This window comes from Haplochromis burtoni, unplaced genomic scaffold, assembly GCF_018398535.1.
Source record: "Haplochromis burtoni strain Fernald_Lab_line unplaced genomic scaffold, NCSU_Asbu1 Contig_122, whole genome shotgun sequence".
NCBI classification, from domain to species: Eukaryota; Metazoa; Chordata; class Actinopteri; order Cichliformes; family Cichlidae; genus Haplochromis; species Haplochromis burtoni.
In genome coordinates, this window is record NW_024582483.1 from 624,779 (window position 1) to 636,559 (window position 11,781).

General features: G+C 41.0%; 1 protein-coding gene across 2 annotated transcripts in view; it reads right to left on the bottom strand.

Annotated features, from left to right (window-relative positions):
- The window catches only part of sdk1b (sidekick cell adhesion molecule 1b), a 277,817-nt gene that overhangs the window by 96,068 nt on the left and 169,968 nt on the right, over positions 1 to 11,781 (bottom strand). Inside the window, exons 6-7 of one of the 2 annotated variants that reach the window (XM_005929297.3) lie at positions 8,884 to 8,910; positions 216 to 318 (exon numbers count right to left, since the gene is read on the bottom strand). In XM_005929297.3, coding sequence (XP_005929359.1) covers positions 216 to 318; positions 8,884 to 8,910 — 130 coding nt within the window. The remainder of the gene's footprint in view (positions 1 to 215; positions 319 to 8,883; positions 8,911 to 11,781) is intronic. The other variant, XM_005929299.3, reaches the window with a different exon arrangement.

An 11,781-nucleotide genomic window follows, 5' to 3' on the forward strand; every position in this document is an offset into this window, starting at 1 on the left:
CTAGGATAATCAGTCGTTCAGGTAATTATTGTAAGCTGTGTGAGCTGGGTGACCCAATGTGAGTAATTTAAGTGAGAGGGGAACATTTGCTGAGCTACAAGTTTCTGAGGTGTCCTCTAAGTGACCTGGAAGAAAACAGTTTAGCAAAAGAAACCGTTCACCCTCTGCAGGCATGTTTGTATGTGCACGTCTGTATGCATGTATAAGGAGTTTACCTAGCATTAGCAATGCACTCCAGTATAGCTTCATTTCCAGCCACCACTGTTGTGTCTTTTGGACCAATCACGATAGCTGGAACCACTGGTTCTGACTCGGGATCTGCAACAGAAAGAGAAAAAAAAACGAGAGGCGGGTTAGCTCATAAACCGTAGACAGCAGCATGATCTCAAACACAGATCTCAATGGTCTTCCACATACGCACACCGCTACACTCTGACACTGTCCACTCAGTGTCGTACTATACCCAACTTTGTGTAGCAAACATGACTACACAAAGCTAATCATCACAGTTTCCACAGTTTTAGTTCACATGATTGTGAAAACTAAGCACAGCCCACGATTCAGTAGTTTGCAGAACCACCAAGTAATAAGTTTGTGTATGAGATTGTCAGTCTCTCAGTTACTCTGGAGGAATTTTCTGTGCCTGGCATCATTGTCCTGTTTGACGCAATTTTGTCTAAATTCAATGCAGTTTTGTTTACATTCTGTTAAAAAGCATAGTTTACAGTGGCTGAATCAATACAGAGAAAGCACAGATGCTGCATCGTCTGGATGAGCAGAAAGAGTGACTGCATCATACCCACTGCGCAACATCTCCAACTGGACAGTGTCTGCTCATAATGAAGACAGTAACAGAGATTGAACGAATGGCAGTGAAATTTGAGGTGTGAGAATATAGATGTGACTGAGAAAAGACTAAAAGTTCTGATAATACTTTCTTTCGGTTTCTAAACAACTGTGTCCTCTTATCTCAAACATATTTTCAGTCATACACACACAGTGTAACTCGCTCTTATAAACAACAGCATTCTTTCTGTCTGAACCACACTATCCAGTATATAATGATGTATTGGAGATAGCATGGCAATGTGTCTGAGTTACAATTATACTTCTCAGAAAAAAGAAGTACACTAGTGTGAGTATATGAAGAATGATTTATTGCCCAAATGGTATGTGGGAGACTGTGGTGTACGTGCAAGATTATGATTTTGTGTGTGTGCGAGAAAGTATGATTTATGGCCTGAATGGCCTCTCATAAGAAGAGAATGCCTTAGAATTGTTATCAGTTTGAAAAGTATAACATTTGTTCAGAATATAGCAAAAAACCCAGACAAACAGAAAAATTTATGTCAGTGTTTTAAAGATTTTGTGAAGCCTATACGTTACTGTTATGGCTCTGTAAGAGTGTGTGTGTATGTGTGTGTGTGAACTTCCCTTGGTTCCCAGTGCATCGACTATATAACTGATGAATATGTAGATTTTCAAAAGGGTGGGGGCTGCGGGGGGTAGTAGAGTGTAAATTAACAGACTAGTTCTGATAGGGGTTGGTCGGGGTAGAAGGAAAGGAGGGGGCATAGAGGGGAGGTGAGAAGCAGCTTTGATCTTCCCTTTGAAGGGAACGAGGAAAAGGTGGTAATTGACTCCCTGCTCTTTATTCCCCCCTCTCATTCTCCCTCTTCTCCTTTTTTTTTTTAAATCAGAGAGAAAGCGCTGAAAAGTCATATCCCGCTGTCACACGGACCTGTAATAAGACATGCGGTGGGAAGACAGGCGAGCGATGGCACAAACAGATACACACACACACACACACACAGATACACACACACACTTGAGCGCCTTGACACCAACACTCAGTGAGTGGAGGCTGAGTCATTAATGTAGAAGATAAGTAAAGTGACACCAAAAGAAAGGTAGAATAGACAGATGGAAGCAATCGCGGAGGTCTCTATCACTCTTACTTTCTTCGTTGAACACATTGAAAGGTCTGGGCTCAGAAAAAAGAAGATGGCTTAACAGGAGTGGGTGGAAGACGCAAAGAGGCTGAGCGACGATGGGCAGGCCGAGGTAGAAGCAGATGGAACAAGGGTATAGTGTCCATTAGCTGTCCAGTGTAGGAAGATGGGGTCAGAGAGGGAGTAGTAACCATCAGCGGACCTTAACAGCAGCAACAAGGCCACAAGTAATGAATGGAAGGGGATGTGAACCCAACCTATTAACCTAGCCTGTGCGTCTGGGGGGAGCAGACCGACAAATCAGGACAGCAAGAACACTGGCATGGCAAGGGAGACAAAAACAAAAAACAAAAAGGGCTTTGAGGAGGGAGACCGGGTATATATGCAGATGGGGGAAAAGTGAGGGGGGACCGCAGATGGTCTTTTCCTTCCTGGAGTGACAGACACGATGGAAGAAATAGAGGGGGAAGCAAAATGCCATACGGTTGTGTGATCCTCGCTCTTCTCTTCTCTCTGTCAGCGTGTCTAACATGCTCTTTCTCTGGGGAAATCTCTTATCATTTCATCTCGTCTGGATCTCTTGTTCCCCACCGCCTATCCTCCCTCCCTTATTCCCTATCATCCTCTTATCTTTGCCTTTTAGTTGTTTAAACTGGGATTATTAAATTAATCTTCTTCAACTTAAACAAGGACAGATATTCAAACTGGCAGAGCGCATTATTATACATGCGCATGCAAGCTGTGGCAGCTAAAAGGCTCGCTCTAAAGATTCAACAAACAGAGTCCAGAAAGTTTAATCTAACTCTATTGGATTCCTCATTTAGCAAATGAGAAACACCATGTGGCAGAGGCAGGGAAAGCAGGAGTGATGGAGGGAGGGCTCGCAGGACGGGTTGCTGCAGAATGGAGCAATATCAGAACAACAACTTGGGGCTAAAAAGCTTCATTATAGAAAGAGGAATGATAAAAAAGAAGAGCTGTTGAAGCAAAAAAAACGAAAGAAAAAGCGGTAACAGAGAGTGAAAAAAACATAAATCTTGTGAGCTTCCTCCAAGTGTATGTGCACATGGTTCTGGGTATAATTTAGCACCAAAGAGGCATTGCAATGTTACAATGCTCTCGTCAGCGCAATCATTGCTGATTGACGGCAAAGTGCTGCTGAGGTGACACAGCTGTGCTAGGATTGGAAGTGTGTGTGTCAGATGGAAGCAGAAAAAAATCCTAAATTAAATCAAGGATCGAAGATAATATATATATATATATATATATATATATATATATATATATATATATATATATATATATATAAAAGAAGGCTAGTAAAAGGATCGGTGCGGCTTTAGGGCAAAAAAAAAGATAGCGACTGATAAATGGAGAATGAACGAGACAGAGAGAGAGAAAGATGAAAAGCTATTCTATCCTCAGATTACAATGTAATCCCTCTTTGAATGGATTCCCTCAGATTACAGCTTGTTCTTCTATTAAATCTGTCAGTCACTGCAAACTCCCTACAGTGTCGGTGAGTCAGCTGGGATATATATATGAGTGTGTGTGTGTGTGTTTGCGCGTATTTGTGAGCATGATCTTTCTATGACTGGAGATCTGTACGCTTTAAGCCTTTCAGACAAATCTCTGCAGAGACCTCGAGTGCAGGGAGGGATTGGTTGAGGACTGAGCACACACATCTCTCTTTACGTACACACACGTGCAAAAATCCACACAGGAGGAAGCTGGTATTAGCTGGCTGTGTATTAATAGAGTTGTCAGATACGTGTCTGCATGGTTCACAGCCAACTAACACATATCACACTTTGAGTACACACACAAGTGAGGCAAAAAAGTTTGAGAAAAAATAGTGCGATGTTGAAAGAGGAAGCACGAATTTGGAGGGAGAAATGAAATGGAGGGACAGTGGAAATGAGAGGTTAAAAAAATAAAGAGCTTTTAAAATATTTTGTAGGATACACAGAGAGGAGAAGGTGATCATTTGCTGATCTCCCTGGGGAATGCTGCGTGTGTGTGTGAGAGTGGGGTGAGTGTTTGTGCGTGTCACTGCGCTCATTAATGCTGCATGCTGACAGCTAAGTGTCATCATCTGACTACACTCGCCTTAGAATGCCAATAGAAAACCACAAGCCAAGACATGCCACACACACGCACGCACACTGTGCCACACCACACCAAGAGCTGGAGATCCAAGCCCCAAGGGGAGACAGACAAAGGATGGGATGCAGTGAGAGGACAGAGAAAGATGCCCGATTTTAAATATTCATCTCTTCCTTCAGCTGCCAAAGCTTCTATCTATCTTTGTCATCACTCCGTGCAAGTGATGAAAGCAGGAGATGGAAAGATGGGAAAGAAATGGAGGAGGTAGATGAGGAAACAGGAAACACACAGCAGTAATGGTGAGGCAGGAGCAGGAGTTAGGCTCTGGGGAGTACTCAATAACTATTTGATTAATTTTTAGTATTTTTTTTAGCAGCTTGACAAAACCAAATATGACATAATGAGGTAACATTTTCTCATCTCTATAGTGAAATAAGCGTGTGTGCAACGGCTTCACGCCTGCAAACTTTTTTGAGCGCACCGGGGGAAAAGATAGATGAATTTTTTTTTCACCCATTAAAATTATTAACCTTTGACAAAATGTTAATTGCACACACACACCTGCAAACAGTTACAACACTAAAAAGACAACGTGCACAAATGGAATTATACAAGTATGTGCTGATGAAGAAACAGTAGCATGAGTTTAGCAGAGAAAATGTTGCCAAAATGAAGCAAAGCCAGCGAGTTACAGTGCTGTGAAAAAGTATTTGCCCCCTTCCTGACACATCTGTCACACTTATGTTTCAGATTATCAATCAAATTTTAATATTAGACAAAAAAAAAACAGAGTTAAAACAAAAAGCTGTTTTTAAATTTCATTTATTAAAAGAAAAAAGCTATCCGACCCCACCTAGTATGAAAAAGTAATTGCCCCCCATTGTTAAATTATGAATTTCATGATTAACCACATTTGTTAAAAAAAGCCAAGTTCAATTTCACTAGTCACACCCAGGCCTGATTACTGCTAGACCTGCAGAACCAAGAAGGAACTTAAATAGAACCTGTCTGACAAAGTGAAGTACAAAGTCATTGGGAACTATCAGTCTAGAAACTGTTACAAAGTCATTTCTAAGGCTTAAGGGCTCCAGTGAACCACGATGAGAGCCAATGGTGAACTAGTGTACCAATATAACTCCAAGAGCGCACCAACAACTCATTCAGGAGGTCACTAAAAAACTCAGAACATTTTGTGAAAAACTGCAGGCCTCACTTGTCTCAGTTTAGGTCAGAGTTCACGATTTATATAGAGATTGAAAATGTGACGTCATTCAGGGGTAAAACCGCAAAGATTCTGGGAACTCGTGGCAAGAGGTACTAGCGCACGCAGGCTTTCAATTGAAATCAGTTATACAGCGATAAAAAGAAACACAAAAAATGTCAAGAAGCTGTTGTATTATTAACTGCAATAGCCGGTCGCATGACAGCCACGGGAAGCCGACGGGTAAAGAGATCGGTTGTTATCGGATTACGTCGTTGAAGAGAAATTGTTCGAGCCATGTTTCCGAAGTAACAAAGAGGCGACGGATGGCCTGGATTGCAGCCATTCAAAGACCAAATATAACGTCCCAGAACACTCCAGCTCACAGGTTAGTCTGCTCCAAGCATTTCCACAAAGGTCAGTCTGCTGTTGTAGTTAATCGTCATTTTCATAACATAATTGGTGATATAGGTTACAAGCAAGTCTGGCGCTGAACAGAAATTGTCGCGCTATGCTCCTTTGTTTATTGTGCATAAATAGTGAATTGTCCTGACACAATATTGCGTTTCGCTTCTGTTATTATGGTACATTGACAAAAACATATACTTTTATTCACAGGATAAAACAGTTGTTTTGTATCACTAATTGCCCAGTACGATTACAGCATACAGTATTATTGTCACTGCTACATTTCTGTGATGCTACCAGAAATTATTTCTACTACTAATTAATTACCATTGAGCTCAAAAGTCCTATTAATAAACGGTTAATGAATGTGTATTTATGAAGACGATTTGTGAGACTGGTAAACTTATGATAGGTACTATGGTCTTTACTTTCTACACGGTGCATTTCAAGGTCCTGCACCCATCCGTCGGTAAACTGTACCTGGGCTTGTTGCAGTGACCTGAAGTTACTAAACTTTCATGAGTGTGTGCACTCACTCAAAGAACCGTATAATTATAAATATGAGCGTGGTGAAGTTGGGCAGCACGCTAATGTATTTTGTCCCTCTGTGTGCTCGTAAGGATCTAACACTTTCACTGGTTTGATTTTTTTCCTCGTATCTTTTCTTTGACTTTTCATTAAGTCTGTCTTTGTATGGACCGACATTGTTCTCCTTCGTTTTGTACAAACCTTTTTGGGGGGCAAAGAAAAAGCAAGAATTTATTGGAACCGAAGAATGAACATTTTGCGGTGCTGCAAATGCTTGCATTTGATGCAGGTACTTGGATTGTTTTGCCACGAGTTCACGGCATGCAATGCGCGAAAGTCACGTGGTCTGTCAATCTCTATAAGAAAGTGAGTGAGGAAAAACGATATCAACGGGAGACTCAAGAAGAAAACCACTGTGGACCAAAATAAACACAAAGGCTAATCTGACTTTTGCCAGAAAATATTCTTGATGACCTTCAGGCTTTTGGTAAAATCTTCTGTGGACTGACAAGACAAACGCTAAACTTTTTCTGTCCCGTTACATCTGGTGTAAAACTAACACAACACTTACTAAAAAGATCAATCAAACATGTTGGTGGTAGTGTGATGGTCTGAGACTTTTGCTGCATTTCGTCACTCATCCAAGTGACTTCTTCAGTCTCAGCTGACGGCACGTTTCCCCAACATTACAAACAGTACATTTGCACAATGACTGAAACCAGCCCACTGAATGAACAATGGGCTGTGAGGTCAGTTAGTTGATCATTAATATGCATACTGTCATGCCCATTGATCAACAATTACTTATCAAAGCCCACTGAACAAAGACCATTCTGACCATTGGTCAGACCATTGGTTCATGCCCTGATGCCCCCAGAACAATGACCCAAAACACTACACCAAGTCCACACACAAATGGCTCAAAACCAAAATAAATGGTTTTAGAGTCGGCTAGTCAAAGTCTGGCTCTAAATCAGATTGAGACGAGTTTTTTTTAAAACCTCTCCAATGTGGCTGAATTAACATAAATTCTGCAAACCAAATTCCCGTGAAAGACCCATTGCCAGTTATCACAAACACTTCATGCGACGAAGGGTGGTGCAACCAGTTATTAGGCTTGACAGGCAAATACTGATCCAGATAGGTTTGGATAGGTTTTTTTCCTTTAGAAAATGAGAAAAATTAAAAATTCTTTAATGATCTATAATGCGTACATCTGACAAATGTTTAAAAAAAGACCCTTTTTGAAAATCGGGAAGCTGGCAAATACTTTTTCACAGCACTGTATAATCAAATCAGTGTACTTAAGAGCTCTGCTCACGATCAGCATTTCAAAAGTACCACTTTCACTCCTGCAAACACCTGCAGCGTGTGAGTCAACACTTTCCTCAGATTGGAAGTTACTGTCGTCACTACCACCTTCCCGCAGAGCTGAATGCGGCACCTCCTTGTGAGTCCTAGCACCCTGAAACCTTGACATCAAATATCAATGACGCAGTCTATACTCACATTAAAAATAAAACTCCACCCCATATGATCTGCCTCACTAAACTTCCATTAAACAATGCAAAGCCTTAGGAAAGCCATTTATAACTGTATATGCACCATAGTGATAATGTCAGGCAGTTGCAACAAATTGGCAGAAGTGATTCAATTACAAATGTAGTGAAGCTAAAGTTGTAGTCCTTCTTCAGCCTTGTTATGTATTTGAGAGTGGCACTAAAGATAGTGGTGGGGTGGATAAATAAGATAGATAACGCGTTACTAGAGGCTAACGGGTGTTTCTCCTAATTTTTGCCACGAATTTTGGAAGAATAAGTCCAAATGAAGATTGTTTTAAAAACCGCACATCTTATTTCTGCAGTGGAAACATTAAGGATAACGAGCCATATGTTGGGTTTGTTTAAAAACAACAAAATGGCATTACATAAGTGCCCTTCACATAAAATCTGCATTTTATGTGAAGGCCACCAGATGGCGATAGCTATGGTTGCAAAAAAACACAGTGCTGTAGAAGTCTATGACTTGACCTCTGTAAACATTTTTCTGCTGAAGAGGTCTCACTAGTTTGGGGTCACATAGAATCAAAAAGGAACAATAAGTCTGTTTTGAAAATCTTGGTCATGCTACGCATCAAAATATGAAACAATAGCTTACTGGCTAACAAACTGTTATTCATAAAGTAATTAGCCAATGAATGTGTGGTCTTTTCGAGCCACAGTGGAGAGTCTCCTCTCAAGGCCGATATATGCTGCTCCTTTCAGCTTCCAAAGAATTGCAAAGGATCTTTTTAGATTCCCATGTCCATTTAACTGTTAGAAAGCTAATGCTAGCCCTGTGATAGTGCATATCTTAACTTGATTGTTGCGTATGTCATCACAGAATTGCAACATTTTTTTAGTGTTGGTAGCAGACAGAATGGACAGTCTCTATTAAAATTAACTGAGTTGATGACCTTGAAATTAAAAGATGTTGAGTTCTAAGTTTTGTAGCCATGAAGCAGAAAACAGTGAGATTTTAGTGGGGAAACATCCCTTACGTTTTGTTCTCATCACTTCAGCCAGTGTGGCTTCAGTGAGCAGCTCTTAGCTCTCAACTTCTGGAGAGAGCAAAGGATCAAGGCAACATTTGTCTCTGTTTAGACAGACAGAGCAAGGAAGATAATGCAAATGCAAATGGCTTCTTTACCTGTTGACCCGCGGTTTTTCTTGCCAACTGTCCGTCAGCCACAGAGAATGAGATGAAAAGAAGTTGGAGAAAAAGAGGGATAGGAAGTAAGAGAAATGGGAGACATATAATTTAGATTTCAAGTATTTACTTGGGGTGCAGCAAAATAAAAAGCAATTCACCAAATACACATTAAAAGAAGCAAAAGAAAATTCAAGCTTTCACAAGTCAGCGGAGTCTCAGCGATTTGGAGGCATACTGGATAAAGAGGCTCAAGATGAGGGAGGAGAAAAAACACACAAAGGAGGAAAAACCATACACACAAAAGGCAAGAAACAGAGAAATGGATGACGAGGAGAAACAGACAGCAAGAAAGGGAAGGCTATGTTATCATGGAGTCCAGAGGAAGACAAGCTGTTTGCAGCCCATCCATCAACTGCCAGCTACCAAATTTTGTGTCTCTCATTCAGTCTTTTCTTCTCCCCCTCTATCTTTCGCCTTCTGCCTTTCTCCCTCTATTTGTCATAAGTCTGGATGTAACAGGAGTGTAAGCTGTGAGAAAATGATGGAATTGACATTCTACTGGCAGAAAATCTACATTCACTATTCATCTATCAATACACTACCCCTTCACGCTTCTATTCAGCCGCTCAGCCACTCACTCAACTTTACAATACTGGGAGTGTGTGTGTGTGCGCAGTGAAAAATGTATGTCAGAGGCTTAATTTAGATTCTGATGCAAAGTTCGCTCAGCCTGTGCGATGGGTGAACACACACACACACACACAGTCTATAGCACAAGTGACAAAGAGTGAGCAAGCAGCTCATGAGGGTGAAAAAACGCTTCCTAAAACAAACTGAGGGAAAAACTTTAGAAGGATAAGCTGTTCAAAAGTTTTCAGCATTTCTTGTGGAAATAAGATAAATCGGTGGTCGGCTATCGCCAGGTATTAAATGTCAAAACTTGTTCCTATGAACTGAAATGCATCCATAAGACAAATTTGCTTCTTTTTGGGCCTTTTTTAGTGGCACAATATCTTTTAAGACTGATGCTTGTTGTGATGACACTCTCCACCTCTTGTGACAGCTGTGTTCAGTATTGGAGAGGAGGCGTGCTTTGTCTGCAACACTGGAAACACCTGTGAGCTGTGTCGAGCGGCTCTCTTTTCACCAGCTAAATCACCATGGTAATTTATGCTCAACAGATAACCTGGTTGGGACTAGGTTATGTTTCGAGTTTTAATCCCCGGTTCAGAGTGAGATGCTTCGCTCGCGTTTCCTGAGACGGCTCGTAGTTGGCCACACCAAGGCGATTCCCATAGTCAAACACTCATCTCTGCTATCAAAGAACCAGGGACTATGTGAAGTAACCCAGTGTTTTGTCGAGCCAGCTGACACTGTGCCTGTGTTGAATTTCCTTCATCCTATACCCGTCTGCTTTGTGACATGAAATCAGGCAAAGGGCCACAGAGGACTAAGGAGGGCTGGATACTCAAGGCTAGAATTGCTCGTATAAACTGATCACATGTGATGTTGCTGTGTTTGAATTTTGTGCTCTGCGGTCACAGCTGACTGTTCAAAACTGTGGGCGTACTTTACTTCATTTAATGATAATGCAGCTAAATGCTATACACTGCATTTTAAAAAGTAGCGTCTTCTAAAGAGCAAAACAGCAGCAACCTAAAGAAACTTTAAGAAATACAATGTTCTAAAAATCTGAAGCTGTGCAACATGTTAGTCTTAAAGTGTTGTGTAAAGTGTTATTAAAGCACCTGCTCTATCAGGAGTGTTCAATGCCTCACATCTCCGATGCTCATAGTTTACCAAAATAAAGCTGTCTCAACCTTAGTCAAGGTAATGCTCAGGCTTTCACAAGTTTGTTGTGAAAAGGCTCAGTGGTACAAAATGCTAATAACAACAGATGATGTGGTCAGCTGTGACCTGCAGACCTAACCTGCCGCCTAACAGGCTGCTTTCCAGATTAGTGATCTAAATCACCGGCTAGTGACTAATCAATTCTGTGGAAAAAAGCACCACCATTCCCGAAAGATCCCTCAGACCTCAGTGTGTGGGCAGTAGGGAGGTCTAAAGTTTTACTAAAAGCATCTGATGTTTTCTGTTTTCCCTGATGATCACAAAGTATATGTGTAAATTATTATATGATGTCCTGCTGGATGCAAACAATTTAAAACAATTTCATTGTTCTAAGCATCAATATGACGGTTGTACAACAGAGCACCTATTTGTACTCATGAACCTTGTATGAAATTTGCATTAAGGCTATGTTTAAATTCTGTTTCTATATTATTCTTTACTTGCTCTCAGAGCATTAACAAACACTGTGTCCAGAGCTGAAAGAATAAAAACAAAAATTATTTTATGCACATCTACATATTAATTTAATGGAATAATAATTATAATCCATTAGAGCCTCCCAGACCCTAATGACAGAGCACCAGTGTTGGGACTAACGCGTTATTAAGTAACGTTATTATTGTGGTAACGAGCACGGTAACTAGTTATTATGCCAAAATCAGGAACGCGTTAGTCGTTACTGGGATTTAGATAGGCTCGTTACTCGTTACTTCCTGTGGTGGCTATCGCGGAGCTTCCACAGATTCGGTAACATTAGCAAGTGGTGGAGGCCAGCAGGTGGGTGAGGGAAAGCGGAGGCAAGAGGAAGATAGACCCGAAGCGGCCGCCGGTCCAAGTGTGAACTGAACTTCAGGTAAGAAGTTATGACCTGTAGTCTATCTGGGTCAGATATGAACCAAGTTTAGGTGGAGTTTATTTTCGTTATTCTGACTTTTTCCTACTGCGTGCTAGCTAGCATGACGGAGTTTCTATACAGCTGGGTGGTGCTATGTTACTGATGTTGAACTTTATTTTGTTCATAAGGTTAATTACTGCCAACCGTCC